We start from the raw sequence: 25,624 nt of genomic DNA, 5'->3' as shown, positions 1-25,624 counted from the left end.
GGAGCCTCTTCTCCGGCTGAGCTCTGTGGAGAGAGAGGCAGCAACACCACAGCACCACCACGTCAGCATCGCGCGACTACGGCCAGAGGTCACAGTCGGTCCCCACCCCCAGGAGTGGACTTGCCCATCACGAGTTTCTACAGACTCATAGACACCCACAGAGATTCACAGAGACCCATACTCATAGAGACCCATACTCATAGAGACCCATGCTCATAGAGACCCATACTCATAAACACCCACAGAGATTCACAGAGACCCATACTCATAGAGACCCACAGAGACTCACAGAGACCCATACTCATAGAGACCCATACTCATAGAGACCCGCAGAGACTCACAGAGACCCATACTCATAGAAACCCACAGAGACTCACAGAGGCCCATACTCATAGAGACCCATACCCATAGAGACCCACAGAGACTCATAGAGACCTATACTCATAGAGATCAGCAGAGACCCATACACACAGAGACCCATACTCATAGAGACCCACAGAGACTCACAGAGACCCATACTCATAGAGACCAGCAGAGACCCATACACACAGAGACCCATACACATAGAGACCCATACTCATAGAGACCCACAGAGACTCACAGAGACCCATACTCATAGAGACCCATACCCATAGAGACCCACAGAGACTCACAGAGACCCATACTCATAGAGACCCACAGAGACTCACAGAGACCCATACTCATAGAGACCCACAGAGACTCACAGAGACCCATACTCATAGAGACCAGCAGAGACCCACAGAGACCCATACTCATAGAGACCCATACTCATAGAGACCCACCGAGACTCACAGAGACCCATACTCATAGAGACCCACCGAGACTCACAGAGACCCATACTCATAGAGACCCACAGAGACTCACAGCGACCCATACTCATAGAGACCCACAGAGACTCACAGAGACCCATACTCATAGAGACCCACAGAGACTCACAGAGACCCATACTCACAGAGACCCATACTCTTAGAGACCCATACACATACAGAGACACACAGAGACCCATACACACAGAGACCCATACACACAGAGACTCATAGAGACTCATAGAGACCCACAGAGACCCATACACACAGAGAGAGCCTCACCGTGGCTTCACAGCTCTGGGGAGGGCCCGGCTGGTGGTGGGGAGGGCCCGGCTGGTGGTAGGGAGGGCCCGGCTGGTGGTGGGGAGGGCATGGCTGGTGGTGGGGAGGGCCCGGCTGGTGGTGGGGAGGGCCCGGCTGGTGGTGGGGAGGTCGTCGCTGGGGCTGGCGGTGTCGTCGCTCTGGAGCCAGCCGTGAGCCAGCGCCTGCTCCGGTGTCATGCGGAGTTCCGGATCCCAGCTAGGGTGAGGGGGGGCACGGAGGGGGGTGAGGGGGGGCACGGAGGGGGTTAGGGGGGGCACGGAGGGGGGGGGGAAGGACAAGAAGGGGGGTGAGGCGGGGTGAGGATATGACGTTCGCTAGACGTACGTCACGTTCCGATCTGATCGTGTCTGTACGTGTGTGTCTGTACGTGTGTGTGTGTACGTGTGTGTGTGTACGTGTGTGTCTGTACGTGTGTGTGTGTGTACGTGTGTGTGTGTACGTGTGTGTCTGTACGTGTGTGTGTACGTGTGTGTGTGTACGTGTGTGTGTACGTGTGTATCTGTACGTGTGTGTGTACGTGTGTGTAGGTCCGTCCGGCAAAACAACCCCCTACCTCCTCGTGGTGCCGGACGGGCAACTCTGCCGTGGACAGTGCTGTGGGGGGAGGTCCAATTTCGATTGGCTCCTCCCCTCATGGCATCTGTGTCCACCACAGGGTCTAAACGGGAGCTCTGGACGGGTGCGAGGGGCTGGTAACCCCTCCACCTTCAATTAATTACCACTAAACCGCGAATTAAGTATATAGCTAATAAGCTTGTGCCGGAGGCCCCGGGGGGCCAGGCGTCTATGACGTCTCCTGGCCAAACCCCAATTGGCGGAGCCAGGAGATTGAATATCTACCCTCGGGGCTCCTCCAGAAACAACGAAAAACCACTACGGGTGGCAACGTGGAATGTTCGAACGCTCACTGCGGAGGAGAGGCTGCCACTCCTCTGTCGGGAGCTGGACCGGTACCGCCTGGATCTCTGTGGCATTCAGGAGGTCCGGTGGACCGGTTCTGGCTCCTGCCACCATGATGGGTGGACAGTCCTCTACTCGGGGCAGCAGACTGCCAAACAACAGGATGTGGCTCTTCTGTTGAACAAAAGAACGAAGGGGGCGTGGGAGCGTGGCGGTGAGGTGTGGGAAGCTGTAAGCCCCAGGCTACTTTGGGCTCGCCTTCCCATCAACCGGAGGCGAGGAATGGTGGTCGTGGTTACTTATGCCCCCACCGAAGATGAACATCCGTGAAAGGATGCAGGCAAAGCCAATGAGTCAGATGCCTTCTATGACCTCCTGTCACAGGTGCTGGCTAAAGTGGCCCCTCGGGATAGAGTCATCATGTTGGGTGACTTCAATGGCCGAGTTGGTCATGATGCTGGCACCTGGTCTGGAGTGATTGAAGGGCATGGGCCAGATCAGCTCAATAACAACGGTAGGAGGCTGCTAGATTTTTGTGCAGCCCATGGGCTTGTAATTACCAACACGCTGTTCTGGCATCGGCGCATCCACACAACATCATGGATGCATGCCGGGTCCAAGCAAGAACATCTGCTGGACTACATAGTTACGGACCAGCGGATGCGAGCCCATGTCCTTGACACCAGGATCTACCGTGGAGCTGATCTGCCCTCTGACCATTGACTAGTCATATGTAAGATGCGCCTGCCATTCTTCCACTCCGGTGGTGGGTGTACACCCAGGACCCCATGCCAACCTAAAGTGGCCTGGTCTCAGTTATCTGATGAAAGTTGCAAGCGAGAATTTAATCATCGCTTGCGGCTGGGATTGGCATCGTCCCCGACTCCTCCTGATGTCGAGGGGAAATGGGCGAGGTTTAGGACTGTGACTCATGCAGCTGCAATGGCTGCTTTGGGTACGCGGTCCAGACCTCCCCAGAGACCCTGGCTGACAGAGAAGGTGTTCAGGATGGTTGAGAAAAAACGACAGGCCCACTGTCATCGGCTACAGAATCCCACGTCAGAGAATGAGGAGGCTTACCGCAGCCTTCGCTCGGAGGTTCGGAGAGCCGTGAGGCGCTGCAAGGATGGGTGGTGGTAGCGGGTTGCTGAGGAGATGGAGTCTGTCTCCGTGGCCCGTGATCACAAATCTCTATTTAACTCCATCAAAAAAGTAACCTGCAGCGCCACACCTATTACCATCATTAGGGGAAAAAACGGTGATCTAATCTCCAACCCCCAGGAATAGGTTTGCAGATTTGCTGGGCATTTCTGTGAGGTCCTGGGGGAGGGAAAATCCCTCAGCCAGGAAAACATCGTGGCACAAAGTGAGGATGACCCTGCTGAGGCTGCGGTGCCTCAAATATTGGAAGAAGTCACCCCCTGTGAGTGGCTGGCTGAGGTGCCATCTGTTGAGGAAGTACTGAAGGCGATCCGGAGTCTGAGACCAGGAAAGGCAGCGGGCAGAGATGATCTCCCATGCGAAATGCTGAGGGAGGGTGGCGTTTGTGCACAGACTGCCCTATATGACATCATAACAACAGTCTGGACCACTGGACGGGTTCCGCAGGATTGGAAGGATGCCCTGGTAGTCCCCCTTTTTAAGAAGGGGGACCGCACAGACTGTAACAACTACAGGGGCATCTCACTCCTCAGTGTGCCGGGAAAGGTCCTGGCAAGGATTATTCAGCATCGCCTTGCCAGGCACGCTGAGGAGAGGCTTGCGGAGCCCCAATGTGGTTTCAGGAAAGGGCGGTCCTGCACAGATGCCATATTTTCTGTCCGTCTGCTACAGCAGAGGTGTAGGGAATTCCAACAAGACCTACATCTCTGCTTTATTGACCTGGTCAAGGCCTATGATACCATCAGTAGGCCTGGGCTCTGGGTTGTTCTTCGTGCTTTTGGAGTACCTGACGCTCTGCTCACGATCATTAAGGACCTTCATGATGGTGAGCGGGCCCGGGTAAAACTACGTGGCCGGGAGTCAGAGCCATTACCTGTACACCTTGGGGTGCGACAGGGATGTCCTCTGGCTCCCACATTATTTAACATCTATTTTGACCACATAGTTCGTGAAGCCTTCAATAGCTGTACCGGGGGAATCTCTATATGGTACAGATATAATGGGAGGCTGATCGATGCCCGGGTGCGGTCAAGGGATGGCTCCGTATTGCTCAACCACGTTATGTATGCTGATGATTGGGTAATAGCTGCTCATTCAGAGGAGGAGTTGGAGACGCTGCTGCTGAGACTGGAGCGTACCACTAAGAGGTGGGGCCTTACCATCAGCCCCACCCAAACTAAGCACCTGCCTGGGTATTGTACCATCGGACACTCCACCCCCACAACTCCCAATCGGTGATGGGGCAGTTGTGGAGCGAGTGGAGAGTTTCCCATACCTGGGCAGTGTGCTTATGACCGGCTCCAGTTTAACAGCAGAGGTCTCACTCCGAATCAGTCGAGCGGCAATATCTTTTAATTGGTTGCGTAACGCTGTGTGGAAGCTACCTGGTCTCTCGCTCCGCACTAAGCTTCAGGTCTTCTCGGCCACCGTCATTCCCTCCCTTCTCTACGCTTGCGAAACGTGGACCCCCCTAATGGAACATCTTTGCCGGTTAGAAACATTTAGGCTGGCCTGCCTACGATCCATCTTGGGTTTAACCAGACTGGATTGTGTGAGGAGCTCACAAATCCTTGAAAGATCTGGGCAAGGTCCCATCGGTGAGCTCCTCCGGCGGGCAAGGCTGCGATGGCTGGGTCATGTAGCCCGCATGCCCAGCCACCGCATGCTGAAACAGCTTTTGTTCAGCCGGACTGAGGGGGCTAAACGGGCACGGCACGGGCTAGAGAAGAGATGGAGTGACGTGGTACAGGAGGACGTGGAGCTGAGTGGACTTGCTGATGACTGGTACCAGCGGTGTCAAGATCGGCCTCTGTGCAGGAGGCTCGTGAAGGACGCTACTGGGCAGTTGGAGGCAGTCGCCCTCCAACAACAACAGAGGGCGGAGGAGCGACGCTCACAACAACGAGCGGAGCGCCGGGTGGCTAAAGCACAGCAGGTTGGCACAGTAGGGGGCACAGGTGGTGCATCAGCCAGTCATCTCAGTCAGTCGACCTGTGGCACCTGGGTCTGCCCCGTGACCTCCTGCCAGCGGGCGGGCGTTCGACACTTCACGTGGCCTCAAGGTGCACATGGCCTGGCACAAGCGTCGTGGTGACATCACTGCCACTTAGTGGCGTGTGAGTGTGTGTACGTGTGTGTACGTGTTCGATTCCCGCTCACAGCCAACACCAGTGACTGCGATTATCTGAACAACCGGTCCTGGTCCTCCCCTCGGTCGACTCAGCCTCAAAAGAGTACCTGGTGCGGTGTGTAAACATCTCCAACCCTGAGACAAAGGCGGCCGGGCGTGGTGCTGGCCACCCACCCCCTCTGTGTGTGCCACAGCACCGGCCTTCATAGATGCTGCTACTCGCTACTACTAACAGCACTTGCCCCTACAGTCTGCTAGAGGCTACACGGGGGATTTTGTCTGTGTGTAGGTGCTGCTACTCGCTACTACTAACAGCACTTGCCCCTACAGCCTGCTAGAGGCTACATGGGGGATCTTTGTCTTTGTTCTTACTGTAGGCAGTTTCTGATAAAGTTCACGAGCTGAGCTCCACATCCCCACAGCACGAAATGCAGGGGAATGCTTCCCGGGTGACGCTTCGTGGCCGGGCAGAGAGGATGGCCGAATCGGTCTGCAGGAGAGCGAGAGAGACAGAGAGAGACACAGATAGACAGAGATAGAGAGATAGAGAGAGATGGATAGAGAGACAGGGAGAGAGACAGAGAGAGACAGAGAGATAGAGAGAGAGGCAGAGAGAGACAGAGACACAGAGAGAGACACATAAAGAGATAAAGAGAGAGACAGGGAGAGAGAGACAGACACACGCACAGTGTCACTAACCACCACGTCAACAACATATCAACTCACCCACCCACACCGACTCCCACCCACCCACTTACTCACCTAACTACCTATCCACTCAACCCACCTACCACCCGACCTATCCACCAACTCACCCACCCACCTACCCACCCACCAACCTATCGACCCACCTATCCATACTTGGGTTGCTTATCAACCCCAACCCAGGTCGTAATTGAGTGGGCCCAAACCCCAACCACCACCTCCTCCCTACCGCTCCCCCCAGGCCCCCCCCACCACCACACCACCACCATCGCCACCACCACATCAACAACACACCACACCACGACACCACCACCACTGAACCACCACCAACACAGCACCACCACCACACCACCACCACACCACCCTTCTACTCACCAAAGAAGTGCTCTTTGTTGCGAGATCTCTCCACCATTTCTTTTGGAGGCATGCCCAGGATCTGCACAACCATTTCAAGACAGCGACAAAGAGAGACACGCTTGTTACACGCATTTTACACGCATGTTACACGCGTGTTACACGCATGTTACACGCGTGTTACACAGAGAGACCCATAGAGATTCAGAGACATATAGAAACATAGGGACTCCTAGAGACCCATACATAGATGCATAGAGACAAACAGAGATTCAGAGACTCACATAGAACCATAGGGACTCACAGAAACCCATACAGAGACCCATAGAGACCCATAGACTTACATAGAACAATAGGGACTCACAGAGACCCATACATAGACCCATAGAGACCCATATACTTATATAGAACAATAAGGACTCACAGAGACCCATACAGAGACCCATAGAGACCCATATACTTACATAGAACAATAGGGACTCACAGAGACCCATACAGAGACCCATAGAGACCCATAGACTTACAAAGAACAAAAGGAACTCACAGAGACCCATACAGAGCACCTTGGAGATCTAGAGACTCATATAGAAGGACAGTGACCTACACAGGGACCCAAGCTACAGCTAAACTATTTTTCTTTAACCAGGTAAGGCGCCCACAGAGCTACGTAGCTATTTCTCATCGGCCGTACGGCAGAAAAAGATCTCTATGTGACATTGTCACATTGAGCATTATGGGTGCGTAGGTGGGTAGATAGGTGGGTAGGTTGGTAGGTGGGTGGGTGAGTGGGTAGGTGGGTAGATAGGTTGGTAGGTGGGTGGGTGTGTCGGTAGGTAGGTGGGTTGGTAGGTGGGTGGGTGAGTGGGTCGGTCGGTGGGTTTGGCGAGTCGGTGGGTCACTGGCTGGGTGACTGGCTGGGTAACTGCGTATTTGTCTGGGTGTCTGGCTGGGTGATTGGCTGGGTGACTTACTGGGTGACTGACTGGGTGACTGGTCAGGTGGCTGGCCGGGTGGCTGTGTATCGGGCTGGGTGACTGGCTGGGTGACTGGCTGGGTGACTGGCTGGGTCACTGGCTGCGTGTCTGGCTGGGTGACTGGCTGGGTAACTGGTCAGGTGACTGGCTGGGTAACTGGCCAGGTGACTGGCTGGGTGTCTGGCTGGGTAACTGGCTGGGTGTCTGACTGGGTGTCTGGCAGCGTGACTGGCTGGGTGTCTGGCAGCGTAACTGGCTGGATGACTGGCTGCGTGACTGGCTGGGTGTCTGACTGGGTAACTGGCCAGGTGACTGGCTGGGTGACTAGCTGGGTGTCTAGCTGGGTGTCTGACTGGGTGACTGGCTGCGTGACTGGCTGGGTGTCTGACTGGGTGACTGGCTGGGTGTCTGACTGGGTGGCTGGCTGGGTGTCTGGCTGTGTGGCTGGCTGGGTGTCTGGCTGGGTGACTGGCTGGGTGGATGTCTGCGGGGCCGGTCTGGGCCAAGTCTCCCGCTTGAGGTGTCCCCCCCCCTTTCCCCCAAGGAGGCTCCCCGGTCACCTCGATGCAGCATGCCAGGTGGTCGTCGCGGCCGAAGGAGAGGAAGAGGTCCCTGCCGGTGGCCATCTTGGCGACGGTGCAGCCCAGGGACCACGTGTCCGCGGCGCAGGTGACCGGGTAGCCCAGCAGCACCTCGGGCGCCACGTAGACGAGGGTGCCTCCCACGTGCGAGGCTGTGCGGACGACGGCAAGCGACAGCGGCGGTGATGGTGAATGTGGACTGGGTACGTGCGCGTGTGTGGGGGGCGGTGGTGGGTGGGTGGGTGGGAGGAGAAACCCGCACACAGACACCCACACACCCACACACACACACCCACTCACACACCCACACACCCATAACCACACACCCACACACCCACACACCCACACCCACACACCCACACACCCACACACACACACAGACACCCACTACACACACCCACACACCCACACACACAGACACCCACACACACACCCACACACACACCCACACACCCACACACACCCACACACACAAGTGCAGGTGTATGAGGGTCACCACTCACGTGGACGGTCCACAAAGAAGCTGAAGCCAAAGTCGGTGACTCTGGCAACGCGGCTCGCGATGTTTTTCACCAGAATGTTGCCCTGGATGGGGAGCGAGCGGCAGGGAGAGAGAGGATTCACACTCAGCGGGGTCAAGGCGTCGAACACTCTCTAGGACTGTACGTCTATGTACGGTAACTACCTCTACTTATGAACGTTCAGCTTGCGAACTATCAGAGATACGAACCAAACCCAGTCCGTACGCTCCAGTTGCTGCTGTTCAGAACCGAGAGTTCATAAGTTCGATAGATGGCGGTCGTGGCATCTACATCTGCAGAACGTGAAGAACCAGTGGTAATCTACATCTGCTGAATGTGAAGAACCAGTGGCATCTACATCTGCAGAACGTGAATAACCAGTGGCATCTACATCTGCAGAACGTGAAGAACCAGTGGCATCTACATCTACAGAACGTGAAGAACCAGTGGAATCTGCATCTACAGAACGTGAAGGACCAGTGGCATCTACATCTACAGAACGTGAAGAACCAGTGGCATCTACATCTGCAGAACGTGAAGAACCAGTGGAATCTACATCTGCAGACTGTGAAGAACCAGTGGCATCTACATCTGTAGAACGTGAAGAACCAGTGGCATCTACATCTGTAGAACGTGAAGAACCAGTGGCATCTACATCTACAGAACGTGAAGAACCAGTGGCATCTGCGTCTACAGAACGTGAAGGACCAGTGGCATCTACATTTACAGAACGTGAAAAACCAATGGCGTCTAAATCTGCAGAACATGAAGAACCAGTGGCATCTATATCTGTAGAACGTGAAGAACCAGTGGCATCTGTGTCTACAGAACGTGAAGAACCAATGGCGTCTACATCTACAGAACGTGAAGAACCAGTGGCATCTTCTTCTACAGAACGTGAAGGACCAGTGGCATCTACATCTGCAGAACGTGAAGAACCAGTGGCATCTACATCTGTAGAACGTGACGAACCAGTGGCATCTACATCTGCAGAACGTGAAGAACCAGTGGCATCTACATCTACATCTACAGAACGTGGAGAACCAGTGGCATCTACATCTACAGAACGTGAAGAACCAGTGACATCTACATCTAAAGAACGTGAAGAACCAGTGGCATCTACGTCTACAGAATGTGAAGGACCAGTGGCATCTACAGAACGCGAAAAACCAGTGACATCTATATCTCCAGAACGTGAAGAACCAGTGGCATCTACATCTGTAGAACTTGACGAACCAGTGACATCAACATCTACAGAACGTGAAGAACCAGTGGCATATTCGTCTAAAGAATGTGAAGGACCAGTGGCATCTACATCTACAGAACGTGAAGAACCAGTGGCATCTACATCTACAGAAAGTGAAGAACCAGTGGCATCTACGTCTACAGAACGTGAAGGACCAGTGGCATCTGCGTCTACAGAATGTGAAGAACCAGTGGCATCTGCGTCTACAGAATGTGACGAACCAGTGGCTTCTACATCTACAGAATGTGAAGAAGCAGTGGCATCTACATCTGTAGAACGTGATGAACCAGTGGCATCTACATCTACAGAACGTGAAGAACCAGTGGCATCTTCATCTACATAACGTGAAGAACCAATGGCATATACATCTGCAGAACGTGAAGAACCAGTGGCATCTACATCTACAGAACGTAAAGAACCAGTGGCATCTTCGTCTACAGAACATGAAGGACCAGTGGCATCTACATCTGCAGAACGTGAAGAACCAGTGGCATCTACATCTTTAGAACGTGACGAACCAGTGGCATCTACATCTAGAGAACGTGAAGAACCAGTGGCATCTACATCTACAGAACGTGAAGAACTAGTGGCATCTACATATGCAGAACGTAAAGAACCAGAGGCATCTACATCTGTATAACGTGACGAACCAGTGGCATCTACATCTGCAAAACGTGAAGAACCAGTGGTATCTACATCTACAGAACGTGAAGGACCAGTGGCATCTACATCTACAGAGCGTGAAGAACCAGTGGCGTCTACATCTACAGAACGTGAAGAACCAGTGACATCTACATTTAAAGAACGTGAAGAACAAGTGGCATCTACGTCTACAGAATGTGAAGGACTAGTAGCATCTACATCTACAGAACGCGAAAAACCAGTGACATCTATATCTCCAGAACGTGAAGAACCAGTGGCATCTACATCTGTAGAACTTGACGAACCAGTGACATCTACATCTAAAGAACGTGAAGAACCAGTGGCATCTACATCTACAGAATGTGAAGGACCAGTGGCATCTACTTCTACAGAACGCAAAAAACCAGTGACATCTATATCTCTAGAAACGTGAAGAACCAGTGGCATCTACATCTGTAGAACTTGACGAACCAGTGACATCTACATCTACAGAACGTGAAGAACCAGTGGCATATTCGTCTACAGAATGTGAAGGATCAGTGGCATCTACGTCTACAGAACGTGAAAAACCAGTTGCATCTGCGTCTACAGAATGTGAAGAACCAGTGGCATCTGAGTCTACAGAATGTGAAGAACCAGTGGAATCTGCGTCTACAGAATGTAACGAACCAGTGGCATCTACATCTACAGAACGTAAAGAACCAGTGGCATCTTCGTCTACAGAACGTGAAGGACCAGTGGCATCTATATCTGCAGAACGTGAAGAACCAGTGGCATCTACATCTTTAGAACGTGATGAACCAGTGGCATCTACATCTACAGAACGTGAAGAACCAGTGGCATCTGCGTCGACAGAACGTGAAGGACCAGTGGCATCTACATTTACAGAACGTGAAAAACCAATGGCGTCTAAATCTGCAGAACATGAAGAACCAGTGGCATCTATATCTGTAGAACGTGAAGAACCAGTGGCATCTTTGTCTACAGAACGTGAAGAACCAATGGCTTCTACATCTACAGAACGTGAAGAACCAGTGGCATCTTCTTCTACAGAACGTGAAGGACCAGTGGCATCTACATCTGCAGAACGTGAAGAACCAGTGGCATCTACATCTGTAGAACGTGACGAACCAGTGGCATCTACATCTGCAGAACGTGAAGAACCAGTGGCATCTACATCTACATCTACAGAACGTGGAGAACCAGTGGCATCTACATCTACAGAACGTGAAGAACCAGTGACATCTACATCTAAAGAACGTGAAGAACCAGTGGCATCTACGTCTACAGAATGTGAAGGACCAGTGGCATCTACAGAACGCGAAAAACCAGTGACATCTATATCTCCAGAACGTGAAGAACCAGTGGCATCTACATCTGTAGAACTTGACGAACCAGTGACATCAACATCTACAGAACGTGAAGAACCAGTGGCATATTCGTCTAAAGAATGTGAAGGACCAGTGGCATCTACATCTACAGAACGTGAAGAACCAGTGGCATCTACATCTACAGAAAGTGAAGAACCAGTGGCATCTACGTCTACAGAACGTGAAGGACCAGTGGCATCTGCGTCTACAGAATGTGAAGAACCAGTGGCATCTGCGTCTACAGAATGTGACGAACCAGTGGCTTCTACATCTACAGAATGTGAAGAAGCAGTGGCATCTACATCTGTAGAACGTGATGAACCAGTGGCATCTACATCTACAGAACGTGAAGAACCAGTGGCATCTTCATCTACATAACGTGAAGAACCAATGGCATACACATCTGCAGAACGTGAAGAACCAGTGGCATCTACATCTACAGAACGTAAAGAACCAGTGGCATCTTCGTCTACAGAACATGAAGGACCAGTGGCATCTACATCTGCAGAACGTGAAGAACCAGTGGCATCTACATCTTTAGAACGTGACGAACCAGTGGCATCTACATCTAGAGAACGTGAAGAACCAGTGGCATCTACATCTACAGAACGTGAAGAACTAGTGGCATCTACATATGCAGAACGTAAAGAACCAGAGGCATCTACATCTGTATAACGTGACGAACCAGTGGCATCTACATCTGCAAAACGTGAAGAACCAGTGGTATCTACATCTACAGAACGTGAAGGACCAGTGGCATCTACATCTACAGAGCGTGAAGAACCAGTGGCGTCTACATCTACAGAACGTGAAGAACCAGTGACATCTACATTTAAAGAACGTGAAGAACAAGTGGCATCTACGTCTACAGAATGTGAAGGACTAGTAGCATCTACATCTAAAGAACGCGAAAAACCAGTGACATCTATATCTCCAGAACGTGAAGAACCAGTGGCATCTACATCTGTAGAACTTGACGAACCAGTGACATCTACATCTAAAGAACGTGAAGAACCAGTGGCATCTACATCTACAGAATGTGAAGGACCAGTGGCATCTACTTCTACAGAACGCAAAAAAACAGTGACATCTATATCTCTAGAAACGTGAAGAACCAGTGGCATCTACATCTGTAGAACTTGACGAACCAGTGACATCTACATCTACAGAACGTGAAGAACCAGTGGCATATTCGTCTACAGAATGTGAAGGATCAGTGGCATCTACGTCTACAGAACGTGAAAAAGCAGTTGCATCTGCGTCTACAGAATGTGAAGAATCAGTGGCATCTGCGTCTACAGAATGTGAAGAACCAGTGGAATCTGCGTCTACAGAATGTAACGAACCAGTGGCATCTACATCTACAGAACGTAAAGAACCAGTGGCATCGTCGTCTACAGAACGTGAAGGACCAGTGGCATCTATATCTGCAGAACGTGAAGAACCAGTGGCATCTACATCTTTAGAACGTGACGAACCAGTGGCATCTACATCTGCAAAACGTGAAGAACCAGTGGTATCTACATCTACAGAACATGAAGGACCAGTGGTATCTACATCTACATAACGTCAAGAACCAGTGGCGTCTACATCTACAAAATGTGAAGAACCAGTGACATCTACATTTAAAGAACGTGAAGAACCAGTGGCATCTACGTCTACAGAATGTGAAGGACCAGTGGCATCTACATCTACAGAACGCGAAAAACCAGTGACATCTAAATCTCCAGAACGTGAAGAACCAGTGGCATCTACATCTGTAGAACTTGACGAACCAGTGACATGTACATCTGCAGAACGTGAAGAACCAATGGCATATTCCTCTACAGAATGTGAAGGACCAGTGGCATCTACATCTACAGAACGTGAAGAACCAGTGGCATCTACATCTACAGAAAGTGAAGAACCAGTGGCATCTACATCTACAGAAAGTGAAGAACCAGTGGCAACTACGTCTACAGAACGTGAAGGACCAGTGGCATCTGCGTCTACAGAATGTGAAGAACCAGTGGCATCTGCGTCTACAGAATGTAACGAACCAGTGGCTTCTACCTCTACAGAATGTGAAGAAGCAGTGGCATCTAAATCTACAGAACGTGAAGAACCAGTGGCATCTACATCTGTAGAACGTGATGAACTAGTGGCATCTACATCTACAGAACGTGAAGAACCAGTGGCATCTTCATCTACATAACGTGAAAAACCAGTGGCATATACATCTGCAGAATGTGAAGAACCAGTGTCATCTACATCTACAGTACGTGAAGAACCAGTGGCATCTTCGTCTACAGAACGTGAAGGACCAGTGGCATCTACATCTGCAGAACGTGAAGAACCAGTGGCATCTACAGAACGTGAAGAACCAGTGGCATCTACTTCTGCAGAACGTGAAGAACCAGTGACATCTCCATCTACAGAACGTGAAGAACCAGTGGAATCTGCATCTACAGAACGTGAAGGACCAGTGGCATCTACATCTACAGAACGTGAAGAACCAGTGGCATCTACATCTGCAGAACGTGAAGAACCAGTGGCATCTACATCTGCAAACCGTGAAGAACCAGTGGCATCTACATCTGTAGAACATAAAGAACCAGTGGCATCTACATCTGTAGAACGTGAAGAACCAGTGGCATCTACATCTACAACACGTGAAGAACTAGTGGCATCTGACTCTACAGAACGTGAAGGACCAGTGGCATCTATATCTGTAGAACGTGAAGAACCAGTGGCATCTGTGTCTACAGAACGTGAAGGACCAGTGGCATCTACATCTGCAGAACGTGAAGAACCAGTGGCATCTACATCTGTAGAACGTGACGAACCGTTGGCATCTACATCTGCAGAACGTGAAGAACCAGTGGCATCTACATCTACATCTACAGAACGTGGAGAACCAGCGGCATCTACATCTGCAGAACGTGAAGAACCAGTGGCATCTACGTCTACAGAATGTGAAGGACCAGTGGCATCTACTTCTACAGAACGCGAAAAACCAGTGACATCTATATCTCCAGAACGTGAAGAACCAGTGGCATTTACATCTGTAGAACTTGACGAACCAGTAACATCTACATCTACAGAACGTGAAGAAGCAGTGGCATATTCGTCTACAGAATGTGAAGGACCAGTGGCATCTACAGCTACAGAACGTGAAGAACCAGTGGCATCTACATCTACAGAAAGTGAAGAACCAGTGTCATCTACATCTGCAGAACGTGAAGAACCAATGGCATATTCGTCTACAGAATGTGAAGGACCAGTGGCATCTACATCTACAGAACGTGAAGAACCAGTGGCATCTACATCTACAGAAAGTGAAGAACCAGTGGCATCTACATCTACAGAAAGTGAAGAACCAGTGGCATCTACGTCTACAGAACGTGAAGGACCAGTGGCATCTGCGTCTACAGAATGTGAAGAAGCAGTGGCATCTAAATCTACAGAAAGTGAAGAACCAGTGGCATCTACATCTGTAGAACGTGATGAACCAGTGGCATCTACATCTACAGAACGTGAAGAACCAGTGGCATCTTCATCTACATAACGTGAAGAACCAGTGGCATATACATCTGCAGAACATGAAGAACCAGTGGCATCTTCGTCTACAGAACGTGAAGGAACAGTGGCATCTACATCTGCAGAACGTGAATAACCAGTGGCATCTACATCTACAGAACGTGAAGAACCAGTGGCATCTACTTCTGCAGAACGTGAAGAACCAGTGACATCTACATCTACAGAACGTGAAAAACCAGTGGAATCTGCATCGACAGAACGTGAAGGACCAGTGGCATCTACATTTACAGAACGTGAAAAACCAATGGCGTCTACATCTGCAGAACATGAAGAACCAGTGGCATATATATCTGTAGAACGTGAAGAACCAGTGGCATCTGTGTCTACAGAACGTGACGGACCAGTGGCATCTACATCTGCAGAACGTTAAGAACCAGTGGCATCTACATCTGTAGAACGTGACGAACCGTTGGCATCTACATCTGCAGAACGTGAAGAACCAGTGGCATCTACATCTACAGAACGTTGAGAACCAGTGGCATCTACATCTGCAGAACGTGAAGAACCAGTGGCATATTCGTCTACAGAATGTGAAGGATCAGTGGCATCTACAGCTACAGAACGTGAAGAACCAGTGGCATCTACATCTACAGAAAGTGAAGAACCAGTGGCATCTACATCTGCAGAACGTGAAGAATCAATGGCATATTCGTCTACAGAATGTGAAGGACCAGTGGCATCTACATCTACAGAACGTGAAGAACCAGTGGCATCTACATCTACAGAAAGTGAAGAACCAGTGGCATCTACATCTAAAGAAAGTGTAGAACCAGTGGCATCTACGTCTATAGAACGTGAATGACCAGTGGCATCTGCGTCTACAGAATGTGAAGAACCAGTGGCATCTGCGTCTACAGAATGTAACGAACCAGTGGCTTCTACATCTACAGAATGTGAAGAACCAGTGGCGTCTACATCTACAGAACGTGAAGAACCAGTGATATCTACATCTGCAGACCGTGAAGAACCAGTGGCATCTACATCTGTAGAACGTGAAGAACCAGTGGCATCTACATCTACAGAACGTGAAGAACCAGTGATATCTACATCTAAAGAACGTGAAGAACCAGTGGCATCTACGTCTACAGAATGTGAAGGACCAGTGGCATCTACTTCTACAGAAGACGAAAAACCAGTGACATCTATATCTCCAGAACGTGAAGAACCAGTGGCATCAACATCTGTAGAACTTGACGAACCAGTGACATCTACATCTACAGAACGTGAAGAACCAGTGGCATATTCGTCTACAGAATGTGAAGGATCAGTGGCATCTACAGCTACAGAACGTGAAGAACCAGTGGCATCTACATCTACAGAAAGTGAAGAACCAGTGGCATCTACATCTGCAGAACGTGATGAACCAATGGCATATTCGTCTACAGAATGTGAAGGACCAGTGGCATCTACATCTACAGAACGTGAAGAACCAGTGGCATCTACATCTACAGAAAGTGAAGAACCAGTGGCATCTACATCTAAAGAAAGTGAAGAACCAGTGGCATCTACGTCTACAGAACGTGAAGGACCAGTGGCATCTGCGTCTACAGAATGTGAAGAAGCAGTGGCATCTAAATCTACAGAAAGTGAAGAACCAGTAGCATCTACATCTGTAGAACGTGATGAACCAGTGGCATCTACATCTACAGAACGTGAAGAACCAGTGGCATCTTCATCTACATAACGTGAAGAACCAGTGGCATATACATCTGCAGAACGTGAAGACCCAGTGGCATTTACATCTACAGAACATGAAGAACCAGTGGCATCTTCGTCTACAGAACGTGAAGGAACAGTGGCATCTACATCTGCACAACGTGAAGAACCAGTGACATCTACATCTACAGAACGTGAAGAACCAGTGGCATCTACTTCTGCAGAACGTGAAGAACCAGTGACATCTACATCTACAGAACGTGAAAAACCAGTGGAATCTGCATCGACAGAACGTGACGGACCAGTGGCATCTACATTTACAGAACGTGAAAAACCAATGGCGTCTACATCTGCAGAACATGAAGAACCAGTGGCATATATATCTGTAGAACGTGAAGAACCAGTGGCATCTGTGTCTACAGAACGTGAAGGACCAGTGGCATCTACATCTGCAGAACGTTAAGAACCAGTGGCATCTACATCTGTAGAACGTGACGAACTGTTGGCATCTACATCTGCAGAACGTGAAGAACCAGTGGCATCTACATCTACAGAACGTGGAGAACCAGTGGCATCTACATCTGCAGAACGTGAAGAACCAGTGGCATCTACATCTACGGAACGTGAGGGACCAGTGGCATCTACATCTACAGAACGTGAAGAACCAGTGGCATCTACGTCTACAGAATGTGAAGGACCAGTGGCATCTACTTCTACAGAACGCGAAAAACCAGTGACATCTATATCTCCAGAACGTGAAGAACCAGTGGCATCTACATCTGTAGAACTTGACGAACCAGTGACATCTACATCTACAGAACGTGAAGAACCAGTGGCATATTCGTCTACAGAATGTGAAGGACCAGTGGCATCTACATCTACAGAACGTGAAGAACCAGTGGCATCTACATCTACAGAAAGTGAACAACCAGTGGCATCTACGTCTACAGAACGTGAAGGACTAGTGGCATCTGCGTCTACAGAATGTGACGAACCAGTGGCTTCTACATCTACAGAATGTGAAGAAGCAGTGGCATTTAAATCTACAGAACGTGAAGAACCATTGGCATCTACATCTGTAGAACGTAATGAACCAGTGGCATCTACATCTACAGAACGTGAAGAACCAGTGGCATCTTCATCTACATAACGTGAAGAACCAGTGGCATATACATCTATAGAAAGTGAAGAACCAGTGGCATCTACATCTGCAGAACGTGAAGAATCAATGGCATATTCGTCTACAGAATGTGAAGGACCAGTGGCATCTACATCTACAGAACGTGAAGAACCAGTGGCATCTACATCTACAGAAAGTGAAGAACCAGTGGCATCTACATCTAAAGAAAGTGAAGAACCAGTGGCATCTACGTCTACAGAACGTGAATGACCAGTGGCATCTGCGTCTACAGAATGTGAAGAACCAGTGGCATCTGCGTCTACAGAATGTAACGAACCAGTGGCTTCTACATCTACAGAATGTGAAGAACCAGTGGCGTCTACATCTACAGAACGGGAAGAACCAGTGACATCTACATCTGCAGACCGTGAAGAACCAGTGGCATCTACATCTGTAGAACGTGAAGAACCAGTGGCATCTACATCTACAGAACGTGAAGAACCAGTGACATCTACATCTAAAGAACGTGAAGAACCAGTGGCATCTACGTCTACAGAATGTGAAGGACCAGTGCCATCTACTTCTACAGAACGCGAAAAACCAGTGACATCTATATCTCCAGAACGTGAAGAACCAGTGGCATCAACATCTGTAGAACTTGACGAACCAGTGACATCTACATCTACAGAACGTGAAGAACCAGTGGCATATTCGTCTACAGAATGTGAAGGACCAGTGGCATCTACATCTACAGAACGTGAAGAACCAGTGGCATCTACATCTACAGAAAGTGAAGAACCAGTGGCATCTACATCTGCAGAACGTGAAGAACCAATGGCATATTCGTCTACAGAATGTGAAGGACCAGTGGCATCTACATCTACAGAACGTGAAGAACCAGTGGCATCTACATCTACAGAAAGTGAAGAACCAGTGGCATCTACATCTAAAGAAAGTGAAGGACTAGTGGCATCTGCGTCTACAGAATGTGACGAACCAGTGGCTTCTACATCTACAGAATGTGAAGAAGCAGTGGCATTTAAATCTACAGAACGTGAAGAACCAGTGGCATCTACATCTGTAGAACGTGATGAGCCAGTGGCATCTACATCTACAGAACGTGAAGAACCAGTGGCATCTTCATCTACATAACGTGAAGAACCAGTGGCATATACATCTGCAGAACGTGAAAAACCAGTGGCATCTACATCTACAGAACGTAAAGAACCAGTGGCATCTTCGTCTACAGAACGTGAATAACCAGTGGCATCTACATCTACAGAACGTGAAGAACCAGTGACATCTACATCTAAAGAACGTGAAGAACCAGTGGCATCTACATCTGTAAAACGTGACGAACCAGTGGCATCTACATCTGCAAAACGTGAATAACCAGTGGCATCTACAGAACGTGAAGAACCAGTGGCATCTACATCTGCAGAACGTGAAGAACCAGTGGCATCTACATCTGTAGAACGTGACGAACCAGTGGCGTCTACATCTACAGAACGTGAATAACCAGTGGCATCTACATCTACAGAACGTGAAGAACCAGTGGCATCTACATCTGCAAAACGTGAAGAACCAGTAGCATCTACATCTGTAAAACGTGACGAACCAGTGGCATCTACATCTGCAAAACGTGAAGAACCAGTGGTATCTACATCTCCAGAACGTGAAGGACCAGTGGAATCTACATCTACAGAACGTGAAGAACCAGTGGCATATTCGTCTACAGAATGTGAAGTACCAGTGGCATCTACATCTACAGAACGTGAAGAACCAGTGGCATCTACATCTACAGAAAGTGAAGAACCAGTGGCATCTACATCTAAAGAAAGTGAAGAACCAGTGGCATCTACGTCTACAGAACGTAAAGGACCAGTGGCATCTGCGTCTACAGAATGTGAAGAAGCAGTGGCATCTAAATCTACAGAAAGTGAAGAACCAGTGGCATCTACATCTGTAGAACGTGATGAACCAGTGGCATCTACATCTACAGAACGTGAAGAACCAGTGGCATCTTCATCTACATAACGTGAAGAACCAGTGGCATATACATCTGCAGAACGTGAAGACCCAGTGGCATTTACATCTCAGAACATGAAGAACCAGTGGCATCTTCGTCTACAGAACGTGAAGGAACAGTGGCATCTACATCTGCAGAACGTGAAGAACCAGTGGCATCTACATCTACAGAACGTGAAGAACCAGTGGCATCTACTTCTGCAGAACGTGAAGAACCAGTGACATCTACATCTACAGAACGTGAAAAACCAGTGGAATCTGCATCGACAGAACGTGACGGACCAGTGGCATCTACATTTACAGAAAGTGAAAAACCAATGGCGTCTACATCTGCAGAACATGAAGAACCAGTGGCATATATATCTGTAGAACGTGAAGAACCAGTGGCATCTGTGTCTACAGAAGGTGAAGGACCAGTGGCATCTACATCTGCAGAACGTGACGAACCGTTGGCATCTACATCTGCAGAACGTGAAGAACCAGTGGCATCTACATCTACAGAACGTGGAGAACCAGTGGCATCTACATCTGCAGAACGTGAAGAACCAGTGGCATCTACATCTACGGAAAGTGAGGGACCAGTGGCATCTACATCTACAGAACGTGAAGAACCAGTGGCGTCTACATCTACAGAACGTGAAGAACCAGTGACATCTATATCTAAAGAACGTGAAGAACCAGTGGCATCTACGTCTACAGAATGTGAAGGACCAGTGGCATCTACTTCTACAGAACGCGAAAAACCAGTGACATCTATATCTCCAGAACGTGAAGAACCAGTGGCATCTACATCTGTAGAACTTGACGAACCAGTGACATCTACATCTACAGAACGTGAAGAACCAGTGGCATATTCGTCTACAGAATGTGAAGGACCAGTGGCATCTACATCTACAGAACGTGAAGAACCAGTGGCATCTACATCTACAGAAAGTGAACAACCAGTGGCATCTACGTCTACAGAACGTGAAGGACTAGTGGCATCTGCGTCTACAGAATGTGACGAACCAGTGGCTTCTACATCTACAGAATGTGAAGAAGCAGTGGCATCTACATCTGTAGAACGTAATGAACCAGTGGCATCTACATCTACAGAACGTGAAGAACCAGTGGCATCTTCATCTACATAACGTGAAGAACCAGTGGCATATACATCTACAGAAAGTGAAGAACCAGTGGCATCTACATCTGCAGAACGTGAAGAATCAATGGCATATTCGTCTACAGAATGTGAAGGACCAGTGGCATCTACATCTACAGAACGTGAAGAACCAGTGGCATCTACATCTACAGAAAGTGAAGAACCAGTGGCATCTACATCTAAAGAAAGTGAAGAACCAGTGGCATCTACGTCTACAGAACGTGAATGACCAGTGGCATCTGCGTCTACAGAATGTGAAGAACCAGTGGCATCTGCGTCTACAGAATGTAACGAACCAGTGGCTTCTACATCTACAGAATGTGAAGAACCAGTGGCGTCTACATCTACAGAACGGGAAGAACCAGTGACATCTACATCTGCAGACCGTGAAGAACCAGTGGCATCTACATCTGTAGAACGTGAAGAACCAGTGGCATCTACATCTACAGAACGTGAAGAACCAGTGACATCTACATCTAAAGAACGTGAAGAACCAGTGGCATCTACGTCTACAGAATGTGAAGGACCAGTGGCATCTACTTCTACAGAACGCGAAAAACCAGTGACATCTATATCTCCAGAACGTGAAGAACCAGTGGCATCAAAATCTGTAGAACTTGACGAACCAGTGACATCTACATCTACAGAACGTGAAGAACCAGTGGCATATTCGTCTACAGAATGTGAAGGATCAGTGGGATTTACAGCTACAGAACGTGAAGAACCAGTGGCATCTACATCTACAGAAAGTGAAGAACCAGTGGCATCTACATCTGCAGAACGTGAAGAACCAATGGCTTATTCGTCTACAGAATGTGAAGGACCAGTGACATCTACAACTACAGAACGTGAAGAACCAGTGGCATCTACATCTACAGAAAGTGAAGAACCAGTGGCATCTACATCTAAAGAAAGTGAAGGACTAGTGGCATCTGCGTCTACAGAATGTGACGAACCAGTGGCTTCTACATCTACAGAATGTGAAGAAGCAGTGGCATTTAAATCTACAGAACGTGAAGAACCAGTGGCATCTACATCTGTAGAACGTGATGAACCAGTGGCATCTACATCTACAGAACGTGAAGAACCAGTGGCATCTTCATCTACATAACGTGAAGAACCAGTGGCATATACATCTGCAGAACGTGAAAAACCAGTGGCATCTACATCTACAGAACGTAAAGAACCAGTGGCATCTTCGTCTACAGAACGTGAATAACCAGTGGCATCTACATCTACAGAACGTGAAGAACCAGTGACATCTACATCTAAAGAACGTGAAGAACCAGTGGCATCTACATCTGTAAAACGTGACGAACCAGTGGCATCTACATCTGCAAAACGTGAAGAACCAGTGGCATCTACATCTACAGAACGTGAAGAACCAGTGGCATCTACATCTGCAGAACGTGAAGAACCAGTGGCATCTACATCTGTAAAACGTGACGAACCAGTGGCATCTACATCTGCAAAACGTGAAGAACCAGTGGTATCTACATCTCCAGAACGTGAAGGACCAGTGGAATCTACATCTACAGAACGTGAAGAACCAGTGGCATATTCGTCTACAGAATGTGAAGTACCAGTGGCATCTACATCTACAGAACGTGAAGAACCAGTGGCATCTACATCTACAGAAAGTGAAGAACCAGTGGCATCTACATCTAAAGAAAGTGAAGAACCAGTGGCATCTACGTCTACAGAACGTAAAGGACCAGTGGCATCTGCGTCTACAGAATGTGAAGAAGCAGTGGCATCTAAATCTACAGAAAGTGAAGAACCAGTGGCATCTACATCTGTAGAACGTGATGAACCAGTGGCATCTACATCTACAGAACGTGAAGAACCAGTGGCATCTTCATCTACATAACGTGAAGAACCAGTGGCATATACATCTGCAGAACGTGAAGACCCAGTGGCATTTACATCTCAGAACATGAAGAACCAGTGGCATCTTCGTCTACAGAACGTGAAGGAACAGTGGCATCTACATCTGCAGAACGTGAAGAACCAGTGGCATCTACATCTACAGAACGTGAAGAACCAGTGGCATCTACTTCTGCAGAACGTGAAGAACCAGTGACATCTACATCTACAGAACGTGAAAAACCAGTGGAATCTGCATCGACAGAACGTGACGGACCAGTGGCATCTACATTTACAGAAAGTGAAAAACCAATGGCGTCTACATCTGCAGAACATGAAGAACCAGTGGCATATATATCTGTAGAACGTGAAGAACCAGTGGCATCTGTGTCTACAGAAGGTGAAGGACCAGTGGCATCTACATCTGCAGAACGTGACGAACCGTTGGCATCTACATCTGCAGAACGTGAAGAACCAGTGGCATCTACATCTACAGAACGTGGAGAACCAGTGGCATCTACATCTGCAGAACGTGAAGAACCAGTGGCATCTACATCTACGGAAAGTGAGGGACCAGTGGCATCTACATCTACAGAACGTGAAGAACCAGTGGCGTCTACATCTACAGAACGTGAAGAACCAGTGACATCTATATCTAAAGAACGTGAAGAACCAGTGGCATCTACGTCTACAGAATGTGAAGGACCAGTGGCATCTACTTCTACAGAACGCGAAAAACCAGTGACATCTATATCTCCAGAACGTGAAGAACCAGTGGCATCTACATCTGTAGAACTTGACGAACCAGTGACATCTACATCTACAGAACGTGAAGAACCAGTGGCATATTCGTCTACAGAATGTGAAGGACCAGTGGCATCTACATCTACAGAACGTGAAGAACCAGTGGCATCTACATCTACAGAAAGTGAACAACCAGTGGCATCTACGTCTACAGAACGTGAAGGACTAGTGGCATCTGCGTCTACAGAATGTGACGAACCAGTGGCTTCTACATCTACAGAATGTGAAGAAGCAGTGGCATCTACATCTGTAGAACGTAATGAACCAGTGGCATCTACATCTACAGAACGTGAAGAACCAGTGGCATCTTCATCTACATAACGTGAAGAACCAGTGGCATATACATCTACAGAAAGTGAAGAACCAGTGGCATCTACATCTGCAGAACGTGAAGAATCAATGGCATATTCGTCTACAGAATGTGAAGGACCAGTGGCATCTACATCTACAGAACGTGAAGAACCAGTGGCATCTACATCTACAGAAAGTGAAGAACCAGTGGCATCTACATCTAAAGAAAGTGAAGAACCAGTGGCATCTACGTCTACAGAACGTGAATGACCAGTGGCATCTGCGTCTACAGAATGTGAAGAACCAGTGGCATCTGCGTCTACAGAATGTAACGAACCAGTGGCTTCTACATCTACAGAATGTGAAGAACCAGTGGCGTCTACATCTACAGAACGGGAAGAACCAGTGACATCTACATCTGCAGACCGTGAAGAACCAGTGGCATCTACATCTGTAGAACGTGAAGAACCAGTGGCATCTACATCTACAGAACGTGAAGAACCAGTGACATCTACATCTAAAGAACGTGAAGAACCAGTGGCATCTACGTCTACAGAATGTGAAGGACCAGTGGCATCTACTTCTACAGAACGCGAAAAACCAGTGACATCTATATCTCCAGAACGTGAAGAACCAGTGGCATCAAAATCTGTAGAACTTGACGAACCAGTGACATCTACATCTACAGAACGTGAAGAACCAGTGGCATATTCGTCTACAGAATGTGAAGGATCAGTGGGATTTACAGCTACAGAACGTGAAGAACCAGTGGCATCTACATCTACAGAAAGTGAAGAACCAGTGGCATCTACATCTGCAGAACGTGAAGAACCAATGGCTTATTCGTCTACAGAATGTGAAGGACCAGTGACATCTACAACTACAGAACGTGAAGAACCAGTGGCATCTACATCTACAGAAAGTGAAGAACCAGTGGCATCTACATCTAAAGAAAGTGAAGGACTAGTGGCATCTGCGTCTACAGAATGTGACGAACCAGTGGCTTCTACATCTACAGAATGTGAAGAAGCAGTGGCATTTAAATCTACAGAACGTGAAGAACCAGTGGCATCTACATCTGTAGAACGTGATGAACCAGTGGCATCTACATCTACAGAACGTGAAGAACCAGTGGCATCTTCATCTACATAACGTGAAGAACCAGTGGCATATACATCTGCAGAACGTGAAAAACCAGTGGCATCTACATCTACAGAACGTAAAGAACCAGTGGCATCTTCGTCTACAGAACGTGAATAACCAGTGGCATCTACATCTACAGAACGTGAAGAACCAGTGACATCTACATCTAAAGAACGTGAAGAACCAGTGGCATCTACATCTGTAAAACGTGACGAACCAGTGGCATCTACATCTGCAAAACGTGAAGAACCAGTGGCATC

The 25,624-nt window shown here is 48.7% G+C and overlaps 1 protein-coding gene across 2 annotated transcripts in view; it reads right to left on the bottom strand.

Annotated features, from left to right (window-relative positions):
* Positions 1 to 951: 951 nt before the first annotated feature.
* Positions 952 to 25,624, bottom strand: part of LOC142905930 (dual specificity tyrosine-phosphorylation-regulated kinase 2-like) — an 88,736-nt gene continuing 64,063 nt past the window's right edge. Inside the window, exons 8-12 of one of the 2 annotated variants that reach the window (XM_076053166.1) lie at positions 8,461 to 8,542; positions 7,937 to 8,109; positions 6,424 to 6,484; positions 5,716 to 5,833; positions 952 to 1,346 (exon numbers count right to left, since the gene is read on the bottom strand). In XM_076053166.1, the coding sequence (XP_075909281.1) occupies positions 1,106 to 1,346; positions 5,716 to 5,833; positions 6,424 to 6,484; positions 7,937 to 8,109; positions 8,461 to 8,542 (675 nt within the window). In that variant the 3' untranslated portion in view covers positions 952 to 1,105. Of the gene's footprint in view, positions 1,347 to 5,715; positions 5,834 to 6,423; positions 6,485 to 6,510; positions 8,110 to 8,460; positions 8,543 to 25,624 lie in introns of those variants that run through there. The other variant, XM_076053165.1, reaches the window with a different exon arrangement.

The sequence above is a fragment of the Petromyzon marinus genome, chromosome 59, assembly GCF_048934315.1.
Source record: "Petromyzon marinus isolate PM22_M1 ecotype Great Lakes invasive population chromosome 59, UKy_Petmar_22M1.pri1.0, whole genome shotgun sequence".
NCBI lineage: Eukaryota > Metazoa > Chordata > Hyperoartia > Petromyzontiformes > Petromyzontidae > Petromyzon > Petromyzon marinus.
The sequence above is the reverse complement of the archived record's forward strand: the minus strand, read 5'-3'. Positions and strand labels throughout refer to the sequence as shown.